This window comes from Mus caroli, unplaced genomic scaffold (assembly GCF_978045245.1).
Source record: "Mus caroli unplaced genomic scaffold, Mus_caroli_1 scaffold_18, whole genome shotgun sequence".
Lineage (NCBI taxonomy): Eukaryota > Metazoa > Chordata > Mammalia > Rodentia > Muridae > Mus > Mus caroli.
In genome coordinates this window covers 20,723,549-20,748,040 of record NW_028227273.1, presented here as the reverse complement: position 1 = coordinate 20,748,040, position 24,492 = coordinate 20,723,549, and the positions used below count along the sequence as shown (strand labels likewise).

Here is a 24,492-nt window from a genome sequence, read left to right as displayed (position 1 = left end):
AGGATAAGAAACATTAAATTATGGTCTGCAGGCCAATTTCAGCATTCCACCTTAGTATAAATTAATTTTTTATGAAACATATATACATGTGTTTTGTTACATGTTGTCTATGGCTATTTCTGTATTCCAATGGCAAAGGAGAAGAGTTCAGATCAGAGACCATTGTAAGCATATAAAATAATTCACTGGGCCCTCACAGAAAACATCTGCCAACCCCCTAATCTAGGGGAATGAACTACATGCTTCCAAAGCAAGCTATGGTAACTATATTAATAGCCAGTGACTGGAGCTCAGTACCACCCATACTGTAACAGATAAATACAGGCACTGGACAGCTCACTGGGGCTCTACTCTTGCAAGGACTTGTTGCTTCCAGGACAGAGTGCTCACTCACCTGTTCACTTAACTTATCTCTAGAGGAACATTTCCTAAGAACTTGACTACTGGGAGAGTAGGGGACTCCATGACTATGCATTTTTGTGCGATCTAAGGTAAACAAAACGTTGCTGAAAATAATACAAAGAAACTGTATTATAGAACCAGACAATAATTTCTTTCACATTTTATACTTGAAATACAAAACTGTTAAAGGCACTTAAAATAGGAAGGCTAAGTCCAATAATTTAGATGATACTTTCATTTAATAAAGTGAACTAATTTCCACTTTCTCTGAAATAACAAGCTTTTCACTTTGATTTTCATATGTAGAATTGAAATAAAAATATCCAAACTAATCACGTACCAATTTAACATGTGAAGCCAAAATCTATTAAAAACTAAAGTTGCAAGGAGGTCATCTGCACACTGTACAGATGTACAGTCAATACGGCGTCAATACGGCGTGAAAACACCAGTTCAGAGGTTAGTCAGGAGCAGAGACAGAACTAGAGTTAGACAACACTACCAGTTAACAACTGTTTCTACTCCAAAACAAGTAATTTTTTAAAAATGATTGCTCATATTCTAAGAAAGGACAAGCTGGGGTTGGAATACCCTAGGTTTAAGAGAACAGTACAAGCTAGACATATCGTACTGCATGCCTGCAATCCCAGCACTTGGGAAGAGGCAGGAGGATCATTCATGAGTTTGAGGCCATCCTGGGCTACACAAAGTTCCAGGTCTCAAAGCAAATAAACAAACAAAAATGTGCAGTATAACACACTCCTAGAACTAGACGTCTCTTTAATGTTGATTTTCAAAAAACCATTCTAAATTTATAAAAGACAATAAATGATTAATTCGAAAGTCTTTAAAAAAGAAACAATTACTTGCTTAACAATTTTTCAAAAATTAAAAGAAATTATGCTGATGAGGGGGTGCTGTTAATTTGATACAATCTATTGAAAATATAATTTGGCATATTTTTAAAGGGCCTACAAAATCATCAAGTAAACCATTTATTTCATTTTCATGATTATATCCTATAGACTGAGTCTAATTTACACAGAATGTCCGTACTATTATAAAATTGAGGAAAATTAGAAACAGCCTAACATCCAAAGAGAGAACTATTTTCATACAGTATAGCATATTAGGCAGCCATTTTTAAAATAGTGTTTTCAGAGACACAGGTAGTAGGTACTTAGGATAACAGGGCATAACCCAAATGTATGGGCACTAAAATCTCAATTCTGTGGTTGTGCGCTCACACACACACACACACACACACACTCTCATAAAAAACACAAGGACTATAAGTAAATACAGAAAAACATTTAACAGTGTTATCTCTGGGATAGTGAGATTGTAGGTAATAGATTTTTTCTTCTGACTTTTCAGTATTTTCAAATTTTATACTCAGAAAACATTATTTTAAAAATTCACTATTGTCAATTCAGAAATTTTTATAATCTGTATTAAACAAGAAATAAATATTTATAGTACTCAAAAGCGTTTCTAAATAATGGAAAATAAAACACTGATGTATAATAGTATATTTCCTACATGTATAAGTAGGTAAATTTTAAATCTAAAAGGTAGTATTATTTTCTCCCATTCTTGAGAATAGAAAATTGATATTTAATAAGTAAGGAACGTAAATCTCCAAAAGAAAATTGGTGCAAGGCATCGAAAGCTTGTGCTACTCGGGTATAACACTGAAGACAAACACTCTCCAATGTTATAGAAACATCCAGTGTTGTTAAAACAGGGATAATGAACAACATGCATGATGGCTTAATGAGTTAACACTTTTCCTCCCCAAAATGACTAGAATAAATCTATGATAAAGAAATACAACACCATACCATTATTTTAGTTGGAAGAGCCGCACCAAAAATCATGCCCTCCCCAAACAAATTTTTTGCAGGACTATCAGAAGTCCAATAGGCCTTGTTACTAATATTGTTAATGATTTCTTGCTAAAAATTCAAGTGAAAGAGTTAAATTGCTTAAAGCAATAAAAACAAACAAACAAACAAAAAACCACAGTAGTGATGGTCTGCAACAACTTGAAACACAGCTAATGACACTCTTCAATGTCTTCATGTGCAGACTACCGAACACAGTCATTGAAGGAAAGGAATAAATCTACTTGTTTTAAAGCATCCTTGAATTTATATTGTAGTACAATATAATAATGACATGAGGGTATGTCACACACAAAAATGCAATGACTATAGTTTTGAAAGTTAACTTTAAAATATGACTATAATTTCTGTGATTTAAAAAAAATCACATAAATGTAAAAATAAAATACATTCTAACATTATTACATAGAATCTGAGGCTTGCCATTTTAACAAAAATTCTGAGATAGAATTAATAAAAAACAATTTCCATTTATACCACAAAGCAATAAGTTTAAATCAGACTATTTTGAGTTGTGTAGCCCTTTATTAGCAACTAAAATAGAAGGTATCTGTTGTACAACATGGGTAGTAATTGTCTATAACTGGAGATTTCTTATATTCTAATACAGATCATTTATAAATGCAATTTCTTTTATTAAAAAGCTTCCACCCTTTGTCTGTGTACAATTTGCAAAACTATTCTGAAAGCGGAATATATGTGCATGAGTCTGCAAAGAGTGCAAATTTCAGATATGCTAAATGCTTTACAAGTCACTGTGTGCCAATTTGGGCAAATATTTTGATTCCAGCCTTCCTTCCACTGCCTCAAACTAGAAAGCATTTTTAAAATGAGTTGAAATTAAGGAGGACTACACCTACTAGAAAAGAAGAAGGAGTTCTATTAGTCTGAGGTTTCAGAATCCCCCCACACCAGAACCAACATCTTGGTAAAGGCTAGGCTGGACCCTGGACAGAGTACGAGTCTGTGCAGGTGGCATCCCTGAGGATCGGAGCTTCAGTGGACCGTGAGTGCTCCAGCTGCGTAACTGACTGAACTGTCTTGCCAGCTTCTACACTGGCTTGACTGGGCATAATTCAAAAAGGAAAAGCTCATATTCATTCCATTCTTCTGAAGCTCTGTGATAGCCTAAAAAAAGAAAAAGATGATTATGACAGACATCATAAAAAACCAGATCATTGCAAATGTCAGGTGGTTTGCCAATCAACTTGAAATGTATATTTAACTCACAAGTATAAAAGGTACACTCTAATTTATACTTTAACTGTATACTGGTTCATAAATTCTTTCATTTAAAAAAAAAAGCTCTATTTCATTCAATTCAGACTTTAGGAAATAAGTGCAGCTTATTCTAATATAAATTCCAGAAATTAGAGCAGGCTGGCCTCAAATCACAGAGATCCACCCACCTCTGCTGGGATTAAAGCCTGTCTTCTCCTGACAATCTTTAAAATTGTTTAAAAGAGGAAAAAAATACAATCTATCTTGCATTATTAAACCACAAGGACCATTCATTTAATTTCTGATAGTGACTAAAACATTAATGAGTATATGTAACCCAAGTCTGCCCATCCATACACACACACACACACACACACACACCACACACAGACACACACCACACACACACACCACACACACACACACATACACACACACACACACACACACAGACACACACCACACACACACACCACACACACACACACATACACATACACACACACACACATACACACACACACACACACACACACACCAATCTTCTGAAAAGGAAGAATAAAAGCACATCAGAACTGACAAAGTCAAGAGAAGATACGTCTCTCTTCCAAATAATTGTGTTGACAGACATTATTGATCTGTATTCCAGTGATAAATTTATTCAAATGAAATAGAAACCCATAATTACCAGGAAGAACCTGGTGCTATGCACACAAAGCCAATGATGTCATCGGTGGATTGCAGTAACAGTTTAGACATTTTGAAACAGGGTTAATGTTAAATGTCAGGGATGCTGAAAGTACTCACATTTAATAACACCCCAATGGGATGTCTTCCACATATAGTATTATGATATTTCTTCAAATAATTGCTAAAAGATACAGGATCTAATTGTTCTATAATACTCATACCCTAAAAAAAAGACAAAATTTTTATTAATAAATTATATTTTAAATTTACTTATTAATTTCTCTATTACACATAGAAAATAATTACTAAACAATCATTGGAAAATACAAAATTATTCATGAAATGTAATCTCATAATAATTAACTACTGACAGAAAAAAATTCCAGGTTGTTTTCTAAGTTTAGATGCATGTAAGGCACCTTCACAGTTGACATTGACTCTACAACATAGTTCAGAATATTATATTTTCCTTAAAGAATAATTACAAAAGTAAATCTGTGAAAGTTTTCATAAAAAATCTAAAATTAATTTTGATATATAACTGTTCAAACCTAGGAGTCTGAATTATAACTGTGTAAGATTTTTAAATGCTTAGCAGTTATCTAGGTCTCAGATAAGAACATACAACAAACTAAGAAAATACTTAACATAGTTTATTTCAAAACTCGAAAGACAGATGATGAGTTTAGTAGCAGATCTTATATGAACTAGTTCTAAGAAGGAAATTTTTTCACTCTATTTTAAACCAGTGTCTTTGAAGATTAAAATTAAGAAATTTTAAGAGTACTGCTAAACAAACCACCATGAATTGGACAACTGTTTATACTAAATTTTGCAGTCTCCAAAATCACTCACATATTTTTAATTATTTGATATTATTTATTATTTTATACACACAGACATGCAAGAGACTGAAGCCATTCACTTGTGATGGCATGAGTTAGAGATTAGGGGACATTTGTGGGACTCAGTTCTCTCCTTCCACCATGTGGGTTCCAAGACAGGCTTGACTGTGAGCACCTTTGCCTACTGAGCCATTTCAACAGCCCACATAACACATTTCTGATATTAAGACTGAGCAGCTTTATTCACTGAAGCAGGCAAGTCAATCACGAAGCTACCTAATTTATTTGCCCAGCCATACACTACTCTATCTAGATCAAGCCCTGTTTATATTTATGCTCAATACACTAGATTAATGTCTTCTGGGAGAAACTAAATGGTCATTTCAGTGGACTGAATTGACAAATTCTACTTTACTGTTAAAGGCTATTCATGTCTTTAACAGTTTAGGAGCACAGAATAATCGGATAAATTATTCTAAATAAAGTAATATGGAACACAGCAGCTGTTAGTGATATGTGAGTTTTAGAGTGGAAGCTGCAAAACCTTAACTGTACAAGAAACTTGTTCAGAATACCCACATGTTTCATAAATATCATCAATTCTAGAAAATATACCCAAAACATAAGAATATGAATATAAAATCACTTTGCTTATACATTAATTAGCCAATCTATAACTAGTTTTTAATGCTTATTGGTTTTCTTCTAACAACCAGGGGACTTTTTCAGGTCAGTAACACTTGGTATGAACTTAAAAATTTTAAAGTTAAACCTAAAATATACAATATGATGCAAAGAAACAATGTAATGCTAAACCAATATGTAATAATACTAAGGTGGAATTATAACTCTCATCTAGAAACAGGGAGAGTCAAGAAACAACTTTCCTATGCATGAGATGGGGCATAAAAAGTTTCTAACACTAGGTTCTGTCTGAATGATTATTGGCCTTCTCAAGGTCTAACAAGAAATACACTAACGATACCCCAAACATCAACAGAACTACAACTGTTGTACACATTATGAGAAGTTTAATGCTTCTAAATGAAGGCTAGGACAGTTCAACATAAATAGAATCCACTTATTAATAAGTTCTAGGATGAGGAGTTCCCACATACATTTTAGTAATAAAATCTCCAAGCACGGCTGGAACAAGCATCAGACTTATATAGTGATATGAATTCAAAGAGAACATGAATTACATTTAAAGCAAGGAATTCTAATTAAGTGGCAAAGAAACCCTTAATGAAAAGATAAATTATTACAAATGTAGAGAAAACACTACTAAATAAGGAGCTCAAAATAAAGATTAAACTTATTAAGTTAAAGAGAAACTAAAAAACACAAAAGGAAAAAATGGAAATCGAGAGACAAAGTATTAAAATTTAAATTATTTCAAGTGTATTAAGTGCCTACTAGATGAGAATTAATTCTGTTTCATTAAAACACAATGTTTTAATGCATGTCTTTATAAAGAGAAGTTAGAGGAAATGGGGGCTTTGCTCATGAGTGAATCTATCCAACTCAGAAATTTTACAAAATACATAAACAAAAGCATGAGGATAAAATTATTAATGGAATATCCACTGACCAATACAGAATACTGGCAAACATATTGCACCAACTTGATACATGTAAAATTACTAATATCCAACAAAATGCTAGATTAACGCAATTATCAAAATTCCAAGACGATAAAAAATAAAATGTTTCTCAAATATGCCTAGCTAACTTATCTATTCCTACCAACCCTTATGATTAGTGAGTGTCCAGGCAACAGAAAGCTTCCTATGGCTTCATATAGTCAAAGCTTGATTATCTACATTAAGCCAATATGCAATGAAACGAGCCAACACCCATTTCAGCTTCAAGTAAGAAAGAGATATTATAAACACTCAATCCTGGTTTCAGCTTCAAGTGAGAGAAACCATAAACACTAAAGCCTACCTATCGAGAGTATGGAAGTATTTCATAATTTAGCAGTTTTAGCTAGAAATCTGCAGAATACGCACTAAGTCTCTAATTTGGGGATTTATCATTTATCATTTATCAAAATTTATCATTTTGCTGACTCTCCAAGCAATGGCTAAAAAACTGTGATGTCAAATCCCACGTGGTCAAACTAAAACTGAACAGGAGATACTGACAAAGCTGCAAATTCAACATCCTGGTAATTATCCTCCCATTTTAAAAACAAACCAAAATGTATCTATACTAACCAAAATAGCTACTGTTGTAACACGGAAGTAAATTTTGCTAAAATAAGACGAATACGTCTCATTTAGTAAAATGAGACGAATAGCATGTTTTCTGGACATTTGAGAAAAAGCATGCCTTTTTAATAAGGACCACAAAATTAATCAGCACATCAGCAAGCATTAGAACTGTAAATCCATACACTTGAAGACACACACGCATCAGGAAAAAAGAAATGTGCTACTTTCCTGAAGAGCAATTAAGATAAAAAAAACTTTTACAGTACAGATAATCCAAGAACAAATCAACCCTATCTAAAGGTATCAGTTAGTTAAAAGCCAACACATTAATAAGTGACTACATTACAGAGAATGCTGTCAAGCCTAATAAAGAGGATAAGGCATAAATTCAAGAGAAAGAAGCCTGACTTTATAACAATTTCTCCTTTCAAAATAGTAGGAAAAAGGAAAGCAGATGATTTAAATTAAATAAGGTGACTAAATTGAATTGCAATAGCATTTTTAGATTCTCCCTGAAAAATAACATGCCAATATTCATAATGAAACACCGCAAAATTCACATAATAAAAAGGTATACCCAAGATTAGCAGAGTAAAAATGATACCACATACTATATATTGAAAATACATGTAAATATGGCTAATATTTTAAGCAATCAAAAATTTACAAGATTAATGTCTTAAAATATTTTCTGCTTGTTGGTATGAAGGCTGAAGTTTTAAAAAAAAATTGAAGTTACAAAATACTATTCACCAAAAAAAAGATAGCCAATAAAATCATAGGACTTTCAAATTGTAATCTTCTACACTTATAGTTATTTTCTTAACTATAACAATTATAAGACATACTTTATTTTCCTATAAACATTTTTCTGTTTTTTTTCCGTTTTCAAGTCATTTAGAAGTTATTTTGCAATTCAAAAATAACTTAAGTTATAACATTTAAACAGCAATACAAAAATCTTTCCAATTTTAAAAAACTTAATTCAGTAATTCTGAGCAGATACAATCTAAACTCTTTTTTTTTTTGATTTTTAATATTTTTATTGCATATTTTCCTCAATTACATTTCCAATGCTATCCCTAAAGTCCCCCATAGCGCCCCCCACTTCCCTACCCACCCATTCCCATTCTTTTGGCCCTGGCATTCCCCTATATTGGGGCATATAAAGTTTGCAAGTCCAATGGGCCTCTCTTTCCAATGATGGCCGACTAGGCCATCTTTCGATACATATGCAGCTAGAGACAAGAGCTCCGGGGTTCTGGTTAGTACATCATGTTGTTCCAACAATAGGGTTGCAGATCCCTTTAGCTCCTTGGGTACTTTCTCTAGCTCAATCTAAACTCTTTTAATTAAAAGGCCTATTGGACTCTGAAAACGAATAGTTCTTACAGGCTGAGCATCCTTTATTTAAAACACTTGACAACAGAAGGGGTTTTTTGGTGTATTTTTGAGGTTTTTTGGTTTTGGTTTTGGTTTTTGGTTTTTCGAGACAGGGTTTCTCTGTGTAGCCCTGGCTGTCCTGGTACTCACTCTGTAGACCAGGCTGGCCTCAAACTCAGAAATCCGCCTGACTCTGCCTCCCGGGTGCTGGGATTAAAGGCGTGCTTGAGTATTTATGTGTAAATAAAGTAATCTGGCAATGGCAGTGAAGTCCTACACACAAGGTTCATTTCTACTTTCCATGTGCTTCCCACATCACATTGCCTCAGGTAACATCGTGTAATAGCATCATCGTACTTCCTAACTCTGGCCAGCACACGTGTGCAGGTGTGCAGTTTTCATTTATGATATCATGTCAGACAACAAAAAGGTTTTGGATTTGGAAATATTTCAAACTTTAGATTTTAAGACCATGGATTCAACTTCTAGTATATTCAAAATTATGGACACTTTTATACACTTAAAAAGCCACTTGAGTTTATTAAGATAACCATTATTTTATTCATATACTCTAAAAATTAGCTTCTAAATCAAATTAACAGCATGTCAATAAAGACACATTTATGAACCTTTAAAAACTTCTACACAGAATATATTTCACAAAATCACAGCTCCAACACACAACCAAAAAAATTAACTCCAAGTCAATGTTACTTTAAATATTAAATTCAGGCACACTAACATAAAACAAATGTTTTATCCCATGCTATTTAAATAAAAGTTTCATGTAAGGTGTACTGGCTTGTTTTGTGTGTCAACTTGACACAGCTGGAGTTATCACAGAGAAAGGATCTTCAGTTGGGGGATTGCCTCCATGAGATCCAGCTGTAAGGCATTTTCTCAATTAGTGATCAAGGTGGGAGGGTCCCTTGTGGGTGGGACCATCTCTGGGCTGGTAGTCTTGGTTCTATAAGAGAGCAGGCTGAGCAAGCCAGGGGAAGCAAGCCAGTAAGTAACATCCCTCCATAGCCTCTGCACCAGCTCCTGCTTTCTGACCTGCTTGAGTTCCAGTCCTGACTTCCTTGGTGATGAACCGCAGTATGGAAATGTAAGCTGAATAAACCCTTTCCTCCCCAACTTGCTTCTTGGTCATGATGTTTTGTCCAGGAATAGAAACCCTGACTAAGACATACGGTTTTAGTAATTTGACATCTAATGAAAATCTGGGGCAAACATAGAAGTCACCCTGGGCTTCCTGGTTCTACCACACACAGCTTGGTCTTTTAATTAACAAAACTTTCCTTTCTAAGCTAAACAGAAAAAGATGTAAGAGCCCTGCCAATGTTTTAGTCAAGAGATAAAGGGAGGTTAATACAAACTTACCTACAGAGAGCTACAGCTACAAAGACAGCTCTTCTCAGAGTCCCATATATGATCTCAGGGTAACGACAGGATTGTTTAACTATTACCACCAAAGGTAGCCTAACCATCAACACAGCAAGACTTCCCAAACTTACATCTCTCTGAACTACAAACTAGTAAAGACAATCTGTTAGTGAAGAACTTTTGCTTATCAAAGTATCTTAATTTGATCCATGTTTTTCCCAATTCCACTGTCACCATCCCATCTCTAAGTTACAGTCTTTTCCCTAAAACACTCCAAATGGCCAGCTGTTTGAGACACCTGATCTTGTAGAATCTGCTTTCTATACAATCAACAGAGTAAGCGTCAAAATCATGTAAGTTACATAGGACAGTCTGTACCTCACATAAACTTTTACTGTGAATTACACTAAACTAAGCAGTAAAGAAATGGTAGGTCACAAAGCAAAAAGTAAAATAAAATAAAATAAAATAAAGCTTGCCTGGAGAGATACAGAGGGGGCCTCCACTCTCTCAGAGGAGAAGGGAAGGGGGACATGGGAAAGGTAAGTGCGGTAGGGGGGCAGCGATCAGGATGTATAGTAAGTAAATTAAAAATGTAATCATAATTATAAAGCTGGGCAAGCAGACAGAATAACTGCTCACATGAAGACCATAAATAAGTAGGACATACATAGTTCTGGTTGTCCCCAGCACCAAGGTACTTTGAGGTTTGGTATGATCTAAGGATGCTGATAACAGGAAAATTCTATAACAAATAGCTGTCCTCCACCTATAAGACTTCTGACTTAGGCTTAGGAAGAAGTCCTACTTCTAGTTTCCTGTACCATTTCTACTGCATGTAACAACAGAGAAAATTTTTCATGGTTTAAGAATGAATTTCCTAGAGACTGAATCATCATCTAAAGGAGGAAATATATTAGTTTATTTTAAAATTTTATTTATTTACTAAGAATTATTTACCTTTTGGGGGGGGGGGGGAACACACAAGTCACCCAGCAATGCCCTGTAGTTGCAGTAACAACATCAACAGCCATGTAGAAGTTTGTGTTTATTGCTGCTGTACTGGTACTATACACACGAATCTAAGTACTTCACTGAGCCTTCCAACATAGCCGTGCATGGATATTACATTTAAAACATTAATTTATTATCTTCCTTTTATTTCACTTTCATATTAATGTGCTCATGTTTTTAACTATGTTTATAGGATTATTTATTCATCATGTGAAAAATATTTGAGTTTTTATGTTGTAATCACTATTCCAGGCCCTTTGGATAAGAAAACACTGCTTCTTACAAGTTACCAGTGAAGCAGCAGACTAGGAGTTAAGGAGCAATGCTGAGGGCAAAACGCAAAGTGACAAGGTAAGCAAGGTACCTGGTTCACCCTCCTGGGAGGATTAAGAAGCCAGGAATGGTGGACATGCCTTTAGTTCCAGCTCTCGGGAAGCAGATTCTCAAACAGCCTGGTCTTGAGCCCTGTGAGTTCAGGGCCAGTCAGGGATCCATAGTTAGACAAGCTAACTAAACAAAGACTTGAGGTATGTAAGTGAAATAATTAAAATAATATTTTATTAATAATTTATTTCATAAATAATTATAAAAAGACTGAAAGGCCGAAGCTGGAACCATGTGGCAGGCAGTATCACCCAGCACTGAGTAAAAGAGAGGAGCTGTGGGGTAGGAGGACTGCAGATCATGGGGGACAGACCCTTAGGTCCCTCTGACTGTAAATACTAGGCTTTTACTGAAACAGGACAATATTATAGATCTGGCCCAGAAGACACAATCTTTGAGCCAATGACACAAAAACTGTGCCAAAACACAATCTGATGTGAGTTTAAGCATCTGTTTTGGCTTCATTTTCAGGTATGAGAATGAAAATGACGACCGTGGCTGAGGAAGTAGTGGCGTACACTATCAACTGACTTAGAATAGTCTGTAAAACCAGGCTCTTGTCAAGAGAAAAATCACAAGTTTTCAACGTTGCCATGTTGAGTTTGGAAACGTTTTATGACATTCCAATGAAAATACTAAGCTAGTGCCTGGTAAGTATGAGTTTAGAAGACTAGTCCCTTTTTTTTTTTTTTTTTTTTTGGTTTTTCGAGACATGGTTTCTCTTGGATCAAGATTTTTTACTGGCTTTGGTGCAAGAAGTACTGTTTCATAAAATTAAATAAAATGTGTGTGCACACACACACACACACACACACACTGCTATTTATTGAGAAATGCTTTGGTGGTGAAGAAACTTTTGAGCCTGCTGTTGAAGTTGGATGTTCTGGCACATGCCTATAATCCAGATATGCTAAAGCCAGGAGGACTGCAAACCTGAGGTTACCATGGCCTACAAACTTACTGCGTAATTAAACAAACAAGGGAAGATAATTTTCATAAAAAGGAATTGGTCACATGTATACCACTAAAAAGTAGCTCCTACTTCTTCACACACACATTCTTCCTTACGGCTCATTGTGGACAAGGGCACATAGGAGGGACTCTGCACAGTAAGCATGTTGTTCTACTACTGATCCATCAAACCCAAACCCAAGATAGTCATTCCTAAATGAAGAAAGACGACGACTGATGGAATGGGAACCACATGAGTGATTCCATTTTGAGAGTCAAAACTGTCTAAAATGGTAAAGTTAAAATTTAAAATCACTTTAAAGGTGATTAGTGCTACTGGGGATTTTGAAATAATCTCAACTTCCATCTTGATTAAGAACACAAAGCTAGGTATGAGTAGAGATAGTTTTATATCATTATCCTATAAAGGGTGGGGCATGTTGATTAAGAACAAAGCTGAGGATGGGTGAGAGTACGGTTTTATTTCACTAATATTAAGAGGAAGAATAGGGAAGGTATTAGCATTATTGTCCAAGGAGAGTATGAGGAGTAGGCAGAGAAGAGAGGAGTGACTATGCCTGACGATCAGCTCATCCATCAAGCCAGGCAACATTCAAACACTGTTCTTTCCACTTTAGTTTCTAACTTTAAATACTGTCACATTCTTCCGAAACTCTTGATGCTCTTGCTCCTTGTTGGCTAAGGCTTCTCCTCTGCGCCATCATCCTTCCTTTCCCTGGCCCAGGCCTCCTCATGGCTTTCCTTTTGTTTCCTCACCACTAACGTCAATATGTCTCTCTGACCTAACTCTTCTCTTCCCCTCCGTTTTCTCTGCACTATGGCACTGACCACCTTACTCTCCACCTGCCTTCCACACAGCAATGACTTTAAAAGGTTAAAAGTAACCCACGCCTAGAATCCCAGCATTCAGGAGGATGATGCAAGAGAATGAATTCTTGGAGTTTGTGGCCAATCTGGGTTGCATATAGTAAGTTCCAGCCAGCCAAAGTTACACTGTAAGGTCTACCTCAAAAAAAAATCATAAAGAAAAAAATGTATGATGGTCCCCCTCAGTGTCGGGGAGCAAGTCAGGCCTGCCGCTGCCACATTGGGCTGCCTGGGCCAGGACCCAGCCAGGTAGAAGCACAGACCTGCTGAGTGCCCGGGGGGGGGGGGGGGGGGGGGGGGGGCAAGTTGCCACTCCTCCTTCCAGTCTTGAGCCAGCAGCAACACAAACACATGCTTCCTAGGCCTCCCTCCCCAGCAGTCAGGGCATCTGTTATGCCCTTAAGAAGAAAGAGTGCCCTCTTGAGATCAGCAGGGACACCCTGAGAACGCCTATGAGCCACGGAAAGGCCAAAGGTGATGTCAAAGCCAGAGCCAGCTACATGAAACCCACCGTCCTTCCTTCAGCCTCCCTTGTCAAAGCATCATCTAGAAAACCTTTTGGGATCCTTTCTCCAAATGTTCTGTGCAGTATGAATGGGAAGAGTCCTGTGGAGAACAGCTTAAATGTTAAAGCCAAAAAGAATATGCTGTCTGCAGCCGTGCACCAGAGTGAGGAGGGACTGCCTGGGACATGGGCTATTGTCAAACCTGGAAACACAAAGGAGAAAATTGCATTCTTTGCAGCCCACCAGGATAGCAATAGGAAAGGCTCTGTGAAAATAAAAAGTTCCTGGGATATCGATGGGAGAGCCACTAAAGAAGGAAAAAAAATCAGGGGATCTTAAGAAAGCCAAGTTACAGCTAGAAAGGGAGATCAACAGCCAGTGCTACCAGTCTGAGCCGTTTGTGTGCGGCGTCGAGCACTGTTCTGTGCATTACATGAGTGACAGTGGGGACGGTGTCTGTGCTGCGAGGCCTCAGTCAGTGATACAGATGGTGGCCTTCCTCGAGCAGAAGACCACTGTTCTGCCTGCTAGCTGCACAAAAAACTGCACAAATTTGCCTGCCATTGTGAAGATTTCTGGCCAGTCCCCAGGTATACCACCTGAACCTGAGCCCTTCTCTGCTCCAGAAACTTGTGAAGAACCCAAGGAAAGAGAAAATCTGGAGACTGGCAGATCCCAGGGTGAGCCAGTCCGTGTCCTTGACATGGTAGCCAGGTTGTAGTCTGAGTGCCTGAAGCACCAGGGCCAGCGGGAACCTGGGAGCTTGTCACACAATAACAGTTTCCGTCGAACGGGTGTTGCTCACTAATGGTTCTCAGGCTATGGACAAAAGTGAAGAGGGCTCTGCAGACACAGCCGACCCTCAGGAGTACCCCTTGCAGCCAGTATCTGTGGGTGAAGAACCCTCCGTAACTGAGCATCATTCTGTAGGGGAGCAGGCCTAGGATGGCACTTCTCAAAGCTGTCCTTCATTGCCAGCCGCTGTGAGCTTCCACACAGACAACACAGATCTAGAGCCAGGTCAGCAAACAGCTATCAAGAACTGCAGCCGGGATGACGTAGAAATGGTGGAGGAATTTGATGAATTGCCTACAGATGCTGTCAGTCGTGTAAGAAGAGAGCTTGTAACACTCACAAAGCACCATCCTGAGCAGAGGCAGGACCCGCTGTGCATCAGCATCACTGTGTGCATGGTAGAGAAAGACCGGCCGTCGGCTTTAGACTCCCTTGAGGAGCCTCTTCCCGGGATGCTCTTCTTTCTGTCATCTGGACAGGACCAGTAAGGGCACCCCCAGCTGAGGGAACACCCAGCACCAGAGGCCTCAGAGGCCAGTCAGCCTCAAGATGCTGCTGAGGGCAGCAGTGCACGTGAGGAGAAAGATGCCTCTGTGGAGCCGCTCGTCCCAGCAGCCTCTCGTCCCAGCAGCCTCTCGGGGAGGGAGCACCTCACAGGTGCTTGAGGCAGCCACGTGCAGGAAGCAGGTATTGCAGGACTTCCTGGAGACCAGGTTTAAGATCCAGCAGCTTCTGGAGTCTCAGCAGTACATGGCCTGCCTGCCCCACCACATCATAGTGAAAATCTTCAGGTTACTCCCTACCCTGAGTTAGCCACTCTTAAATGTACCTGTCGCTACTTCAAGTCCATCATTGAATACTACAACATCGGGCCAGCAGATTCTCGGTGGGTTCGAGACCCATGCTATAGAGAAGACCCTTGCAAGCAGTGCAAGAAAAAGTATGTGAAAGGGGATATGTCCCTGTGCCGGTGGCACCCCAAACCCTATTGCCAGGCTTTGCCATATGGGCCTGGCTACTGGCTGTGCTGCCACCAGCCTCAGAAGGGCTTTTCTAGCTCTAAGTTAGGCCTTCATGACAATCACTGGTTACCTGCCTGCCATAGCTTTAACCGGGCAATCCATAAGAAGTCAAGAGGGAGCGAGACAGAAGAGGAGTACTGAAGTCCATGTGACAGGGAGGCAAGAGGTCTGTGAAACACTTGGGCCAACCTCCAGGGCTGCCAGCTCGCCCGGCCCTTCCTGGTCTCTGCTCAGATCTGACTGCCATTGCTCAGGCATTTTAAACTGTTTCCCAGCTGTACAAGAAATTAGTTCCATGGTTTTGTATGGTGGTGCCTCACATTAAACCTATCCAGCTGTGAAGAACTCTTGCCTGTTTTCCTCCATCAAGGACATTCAGAGGTCACCAGGCAGTCTCCACAAGGGAATCCTGAGGTGGTCCAACAGTGGCTCTGCATTTGGAGTGAGTGAGAAGGGAAGCAAACCTTTGAGAATTATGCCTCAGAAAGAAAACCAGGCACCTTACCCCAGACCTGTATGCTTGTTCCCGTGAGAGTGGTGACTGGAGACGGATATGCCTTGTGGTGTTTACAGTGTATATAATGGTTGTGTTTGCATAGGGCTGTGAACGTGCACATTAAACCCCAGCACCTTTACCTGTAAATGAGTGCTTTGGCCCCTCTGTAAATAACATGATTAAAATTCAGTATTATATATTATGAACAGCTGACTAAATATAATCACCACAGAATAAGACAATATCATATATTAAAATGTTGTGCATCCTTTTGTCTGGTTAAAAAAAATTTTTTAAAAACTTCAATAAAAAAATAAACGTTTTTAAAAAAAAGAAAAAAAATGTATGCTTATCACCATTCAGACATGTATTTGTGCTCTAAACCAGCAATGCACAGTTAAAATATAATGTAGGCCATATACAGAGTCTATGAAAAGTAGTAGCTGTCTTAAAAAAAAAAAAAAGATAAAATGAAAGAAAAGCAAAATAAATTGTAAAATATTTTAACACAATCTATTATATTTTATTAGATAATCAAGATAAAAGAATCATTATTAAAGGTTTCTTGTTTCATTCTAAGTGAATCTATGTATATTCTATACTGGGAGCATATCAAGTCACATTATCCATACTTCATTGCTCATACGTGTGACTAGTGGATACATTTTTGAAAGGTACAGCTCTATGCCATATCTAAAATTGAATTCATGTATGATATATTCAAACCCAGATTCCTTCCTTAAATATATTAGTTACTTTTGACCAATGGTCTTCTAATAAAACATGTAAAATTAATATGAAGAAATCACAGGCTCATAAACATATAGAATCTTAAAATAACAGTAACTTGGATATCAATAAGACAAATAAGGACTGGAGAACTGAAATGACCTCAGAGGTCACACTGCAAATGATTGACAACCCTGCAGGACCTTAAAGGTCACACAGCAAATGGATGACAGCCCTGCCACCCTGAATATTCCTTAAAATGAACACCAAGTTTACTTATGTAGCATTAAATTTTTAAAATTTAAAGTACAACTATCAATACTTTTAAAAAATAAGAATATAATTACATTTTTAAATTTTACATTTAGAAAAACAAGTTAAAAATGCAACATTGGAAAGTCCAATGGCAGAAAGAAAAAGAAAAAAAAAAAGAAAAAGAAAAAGAAAAAAGAAAAATGTAATCTGTCTACAAAATGAACAAGGGACAAAAGGAGAGGAAAACAAATTACTTGTATTTATAAAAAGTAATCCCGTTTTCTTAAGGTACGTTCTATAGTAAGCTTAGTAGACAAAGGCTAGAAAGACCAAAGTGAATATGTTGAATGAAAAGTGAAATTACAATTCAATATAAAACAATAAGACTTATAGGAGGTTTTACAGAAATATACCAAAACTCAAAATTACAAAATTTTAAACTACTGAGTTTACTAACATAGTTAATCTCACTTTAAGAGGTTTTGAAAAATCTGCAATAAGGTATAATTCCTAACAAAGCATTTCTGAAAATTTGAAAACATTAAAATGATGTACTTGCAAAAAAATCCTGTAGTGCAGCAGGCAAAGTTTAAGTTTGCTAAATTACTAAAACCTATAATAAATGTATGCCGTCAGACTCAGAGCACAGCTGAATGAGAGAGCACTGCCCTGCATGTGCAGAGGCCTAAGTTAATATATACAAAAGCAAAAAACAAAAACAAAATTTAAAAACAAATTAAAGGGCTGTAATGCCCATATATCCAGAATCAAAAAGATGATAATTGAAAAACTGGAGTTTCAGTCAAACATTTAGAGTTTTAGGTTATATATACTTTACTAAATAAGCAGTTCATAAAATTGTCACCATCACTCAATAAAGGAATCAAATCCAACTATTAAACACTAAGTTATTTAATAAATTTCAAAGAATGACTAACATAGTTCAAAAAGACTCAAAATAAGTTACTTCAGATGGCCATCAATTCAACAAGAATTACAACCGTGTACCCAGCCACCTCCTATGGCAGCAGCTTAACAGAAGTCATAGCATAATATGCTGTGTCCCTAAAACCAAATACTTCTCCAAAACATAATTAAAATGTGTATCTATCAAACAGAAGCGCGATGGAAGAGAGTTCTTAGAGGATTTATTCATCTGAGGACACACTGCATTCTGTACGTTTAATTCAAGAAAGAACTGTTAGCCCATTGCATATTCTAACATATTAAGTCTCAAATGACTAATCAGGAATTAAAGAAAAGGATTTACAGCATTAAAACCCCACACCTGAAAGACTTACCATTTTATCTAGATGTTCAATGGATCTATAAATCTCCCCCTGGGATTCATCATAGTAACTGTAACGGAACCTTTGACCTTGAAACAAATATCATGTACAAAATAAAATAGGGAAAAATTAGAAGCTAAAAAGAAAGAAAGTGCTTACCAAATAAATTTCAGTCCTCACAAAAGGCAAAGCACAGCTTAATTAAGCCTCTGCAAGAATCAGTTCCCAAGAGCCCTCAACATAAAGAGAAGAGGCATATTTGGGAAGGTTATAAAGAAATGATACATCACCAGAATTTGAAGATGTTAAAAACTATTTCATACTGCAGAAACTTTTAAATCATCAGCAATACAGGAATAAGGAAAGAGAAGAGCTTAAGGTTACAAGCAGCAGTGCTAACCATCCCGTCAGTCTGTAATTGATGATACACCCAAAGAGAATGACTCAGGAAAATCTGTTTCAGCAAACAGTGTAACAAAACAATAAAAGTGTATCACTGTTCATCTCTCTGACAGAGCAATGTGCGGCCTATTTGACTTTTACGGTCATGAGCGTTTTAAGGAAAAGGACTCATACATGTGCCTTGTGCAATGTGGACAGAATTCACAGAGGAATGGGTCAATAGCCCAACTCTGAAATGACCCCCCAATTAAGAATACAAGCACAAAATAGTCACTGCTCAGCTGTTCTTCTATAGCAGAAGTTAAAAGGAAACTTTAAAACAGTAAACAAAAAACAAAGATTAAGGAAATAATATGAAATCCAAAAGTTAACATCCATAACTAATTACAGATTACCTAACTGTGATATATATTTGATATCCTAATACAGTTTTCAACAATGTGGTTCTTCTTTAATGTTTCCTTTTTCATTTTTAATTACTTTATGTGTGGGAGTGTCTGTTTATCACACACAGGCTGGTGCCTGCAGCAGCCAGAAGAAGGTGTTACAGTTGGGTGCTGGAAATTGAAGCTGGGTCCTCTAGAAGCTATTATTGCCAGTGTTCTTAACTACTGAGCCCCCATTTTCCTAATTTTTAAAGCTTTGCCAAAATGTATTTCTAATAGTGGTAGGCTTCATGTCTACAGCTCTACAACTAAGAAAGTAGATTTGGTTGGATTATTATGATTTAGTTTCTTGTTCACCTTATTGAAAACACTATCTTACATATAATACTCAGGGCAAAATTATAAAACTTTCTTTGATAACATTTTAAAAATACATACTATAAAACTCAGTATTCCTTATGTTGGTGCTAATCTTTTTTATTTTCCTAAAATACACCATATCCAACTGTTTACATTGCCTCCTGTGCCACTCAACATAGTAACTATTAACTTCCCACCAAGCTATTATTAAAGTTCTCTTGTAACTGATACCTTAGAGGTAAACAAGCTGCGAGCTAGAGTTTGCTTTCTGAATGTAAAACAAAAAAGACTGCACACTGCCATGGTGAACTGGAAGAATTTGAACAGACAACAGTAATCCCTATCATCCAATGCCTCTATATTTTAACTCAATTTTGTGTGTGCACATGCAAGTGTACACACATGCCACAGTGTGCAAGTGGAGGTCAGAGGACAACCTACAACTTCAGTTCTCTCCAGCCATCTTGTGGATCCCAAGGATCAGATTCAGATTTCAGGCTTGGTGGCAAGACTCATAAGGGCATCTTGCCAGCCCTCAACACATTTAGTAGTAAATAAGCCATCAAATCTTTTTTTCAAGTTTCTTAAAAGGCAGTTACAGCTGTGCTTTTCTTCAAAGAATGTGTTATTTCACAGTAATAAGGACTGTTCAACTGCAAGGCTGTGTACTACACACAGTAATAAGAATTGTCTAACCATAAAGATGTGTATTACATATAAGGACTGTTCAGCCCTGAGGACTATAAAATTGACCCTATTTTCCTCACTGGCCAGGAAGTTGGAGAAAACTATGTAAAGAAAAATCTGTGACTGAGCCAGTCTAGCCTACTGACTCAATTCATCAGTACTATACTCATGTCTACTTCAAAGTTCTTTTGATAAAGCTGGCCATCTTTTGTCAGACAATTATGAACACCTTAGACAAGAAAATTCTGCTTCCTTGCCTCTCTTCTAAAAATAATATTCTATAAAAAAATCAAAGTATTCTCTTGACTCTTTACAACCTGGACTATTTCAGGTTTATACAATTGTATTCTCTTTACCCTGCTTCTGGAAACAGCTGTTCCTTTTAGCTCTCTGTAAACCTTACACCTTATACAAAGACTTTTATGCCTGGGTGCTTTAAGACAGCCATTTGCTACTTAAAAGTCCTTTCTGCTCACTTCCAAGTGAAGCGCTGTTTTTCAGAAACAACACGGCCAAGAAAGCAAGAAAGGAGTGTAACAGTATGTTTAAGTGACGTCATATCACACATATGGCCTTTTACTTTTAAAGTATTTCTAAATAAAGTCACAGATGCTTGAAATACTTTAAAATATTGAAATCATTGTGCAATTTAATGTAATGAGAATATATATAAAAAAACCAATTGAAGCAAATGTTTAGTATTTTGCTACCTGTTATTTTTTGTCACCAATTCACATTTACTAGCATAAAAATTAAATATAAATGGTTGAATAGCTCAATAAAAAAGCTAAATTTTCAGTACATGCAGCTACTAAATATTTTTCTCATAACATCTAATGCTGTTATCATGGTAAACATTAAAACTGTACAAGTATTTTCAAATTATTTGACCAACCTATTTATTCTAGTCACTAGAGAGGCATCGTCTAATCTGAAGTAAACAGTTGCCTTCGCCTTGCTTGGCTGTATATATGTGTGCATGCACACAAGCATCCATATGCATACATACAAATAAGTAAGTCAACCACTGCTTGGAAACTGAGTCAAGATACTTTCTTCTTTCTTATTAAAAAGCAAATTTCTCAAGATTTCATTCATTAATAAAGGAAATAACAGTCCTAGGATAATACATGATCATAAATACACCCTTAGTTTTAAATTGTTCGCTTAAAATAAATTTGGATTCTGTGTATCTCATGAGGAAATATATTTTACTGTTTTTATATTTCTGGCTTTCAGGGCAACTATGAAGCTGAGTGGAAAAGCCCAGCTGTGTCCATAGCTGGAGGGTGGGAACTGTGCATCCTTTCCTAAGTATGAATAAAGCATATCACATAGTAGAGAAAATTACTTACCTGAAACTTATCCTTTCAGAAGGTACACTGGGAAAATGGATTCTTTGAGCCCCTGTTTCAACTTCAAGTATGAGCTTTCTAGCTTTAAGAGCCATGGACACCGCCCTAGGGGCAGGACAAGCTCTGGAACTCCCTAGTGAGTATGTCAGTGGTTTCTTCAGGTGCCTTCCCTCAGTTCTTTTCAAATTCAAAAGATGAGAGGAAAAATAACCCAAGGAAAAAAAATCCTGTAAAGCAGAAACCTTACTCTTTGAGGGAAGGAGGGTAGCTCATTTGTGAATCCATTCCAGAGCACGCTTTCTGAGAAAAAGAAATACAGGTAAGTAATTTTCCCATCTCCAAAGGTGACTGGTGATTAATGAGTGGATTCACAGAGTGTGGAGAGTAAGCTCCAAGGATGTCTGTTTAACACACGACAATCAACTAATGAGGACAGACAACAATGAATGGTACAAGAACCAATACTATGTTTTAAGTATCTCAAAACAAAAAGAAAAAAATTAAAAACCTCAATATTATGCTACACACTAGTCTATGAAATAAGCAATGATCTAATAATGTTCGTCTACAAAACCCCCAAAATATCATCAGTCAATAGGAAAGCCTTTCAAATACAGGACAAATCAAAGCTGTTCTGTGTACCCTTACTTATCACCTACTAATGGTGAGCCACTTTTCAAATGTTTGAATCCTTAAACAAATCCATTAGGGGTATACCAGGCCTTCTACAAGATATCCTAAACCTGAAGTCACAGTAAAGAAAAAAAAATGTCTTTCACAAAGGAAATACTGTCTAGTCCTATCAAATAAGATCATTATTTCTAATGACTATATGCTATCATCTGCTCATCCTGAAGCCTGTACAATTCGAAAGTATCAGCCTTATTATATCAACACCACAAAAGGTCAAAAACCTAAACCCGGGATAGCAAGATGTAGAAAGACTTGAAATGACAAACATTCAGGCTTGGGTGAGATACATTTTAGAAATAAGCTAACATTAGATTTCAAACTTAAGCATTTCTAAAGTAGGAAGGTCTCTGCACTAAAAACATGAAAAATAGTATATATGACCCACTTACTAAACAGTATAGAATATCTGAACATAGTATAAATTTTATTACTACTTTGCGTAAGGTCACTTTGAGTAAGTAACTCAAGCTTCTAAAAAAAGAAAGAAGTGATATAATTCTAAGTATATTTTAAACTGCTGAAGAGACTGCAGAAGATTATATTTGTATTTTAACAAAATATTGTCATAAGCACTTACTTAGTAAATTGGTTGGAACTGATCTGTAAACCACTATTCTAATGTGTTAGGTATAATTTTGTTTAGAAATTTGCTAGTTTATTAAAAGCTATGCTAATGAAAGCTGTCAATAATCTAAACCTGTAAACATCAAGTCTGAGAAGACATAAAACAAACACTAACAGTATATTAGACGTGAAACTTAAGAAGCAGAATAAAAATTAGATTAACTGCAGGAAGCCCAGACAATTTTCTCCTACACAGACCCATCCTCTAGGATGTAGAACATGGTAAGCATACTAAGTATTAATAGAACTTGATAAATATATAAAGTACTAAATCTTACTAAACCAAGATAAAAATCCAAAGCTAGCAGCTGAGGTGAAAGGATTACTACTACTATAGCACACTACAGTTCTGAGGCATCTCATGTCTGTGCTATGACAAGATGCACAGCACGAACTGAAATGCAGAACTAAACATGAGGAAACTCAAGTGAGGAAAGAGAAAGACTGAGATAACAGAATCACAGGTTCCTGCTTTTCCATGCCTTGTTCTACTCCAAAACAAACACCAGAATATTTTAGTCTCTACTTTTATGCCTCTGGTGTCTCTCTAAAAATGACCATCTATTAAAGTAAAATATATTTTTATAAAATAAATCAGTGTTATTACAATGGGAAACCAGCTGATAAGTAAAGGCAACAAGGAAAACTATGTATCCAATTTGTACTTCAGCTTCCCCAGCATCTATCTCTACAGGCCAGTTTTCACTATTTCCACAAAAACTGGACAAGGAAGAAAATGAACTAGAAAAAAAAAGGTAGTCACTACCAGTAGCCTAATTCAATAGAAACAAAGGTCCCTTGTGCATCCATATCAGAGTAATTTGTGAAGTATACCATAATCAATTAAGCAGTTTTACTTCATAAACCAGTTTAGAATAATGAAGAGCCTAAAGCAATGAAACTTTTAAGACCTCTATGTACTAAAGAACTGAATCATTTTCTCTGAAATTATTGACAATTCACCATTATAGTTGCCATATATCCTATCATGTGACATATCTTTACAAGCAGAATAAAGTGCAAGATGCAGTGGTGCCTGCACGAGATCCTACTTAGGGGCACTGAGGCAGAAGGATGCAAAGTTAGAGTCAGCCAGAGATAGCAAGATTCTGCAACAGGGGGAGAAAGAAGGAAGAAAAGGAAAGCAAAATAAAACACCACCCTTCATGAAGAGCTAAACTGTTAACATAGAACATAAACTTGAAAAATGTAAAATTTGACTCCTGATAGCTTAACCTGTAGTTTAGTTGGCTAACCATTCACCTTAATAAGCATGCAAAAAAAAAAAAATTGTGTTATACTTTACAAAGTGACAATTACTACTTCTTATGGTGTCAACTTTTAAATATTGTCCACATCACCCCTAACACTATCTCCCATATTGCTGGCCAAAATACTCAAAGAGTCTGAGCCCTCATATGTCAAGTGACAGTGCTGACTACACAGAGCATCTTTAACCACCGGATGGAAACACAAACAGGGCTGGCTAGCATTTACCTGCCTTAGAAAATGTTGAGGGATTATGTTCTGTTTTTCAATTATTACCTGGAAATCCTATAGAACTTCGTTTATAGAAACTGCCTAATAACTTTCTAAGAATCTGTGA

At 36.7% G+C, this 24,492-nt stretch overlaps 1 protein-coding gene and 1 pseudogene across 4 annotated transcripts in view; one reads left to right on the top strand and one right to left on the bottom strand.

Moving 5' to 3' along the window:
- The window catches only part of Memo1 (mediator of cell motility 1), a 102,672-nt gene that overhangs the window by 2,243 nt on the left and 75,937 nt on the right, over positions 1 to 24,492 (bottom strand). Inside the window, exons 7-10 of one of the 4 annotated variants that reach the window (XR_003835272.2) lie at positions 18,392 to 18,468; positions 4,338 to 4,442; positions 3,170 to 3,437; positions 395 to 506 (exon numbers count right to left, since the gene is read on the bottom strand). Coding sequence is in view for 1 of the 4 variants with exons in the window: in XM_021186335.3 (XP_021041994.1) it covers positions 3,306 to 3,437; positions 4,338 to 4,442; positions 18,392 to 18,468 (314 nt within the window). In the remaining 3 variants the exon portion in view is untranslated. Of the gene's footprint in view, positions 1 to 49; positions 507 to 1,926; positions 3,438 to 4,337; positions 4,443 to 18,391; positions 18,469 to 24,492 lie in introns of those variants that run through there. The other 3 variants (XR_003835271.2, XR_003835270.2, XM_021186335.3) reach the window with 3 other exon arrangements.
- On the top strand, positions 10,584 to 15,751 carry LOC110283889 (F-box only protein 34 pseudogene; annotated as a pseudogene).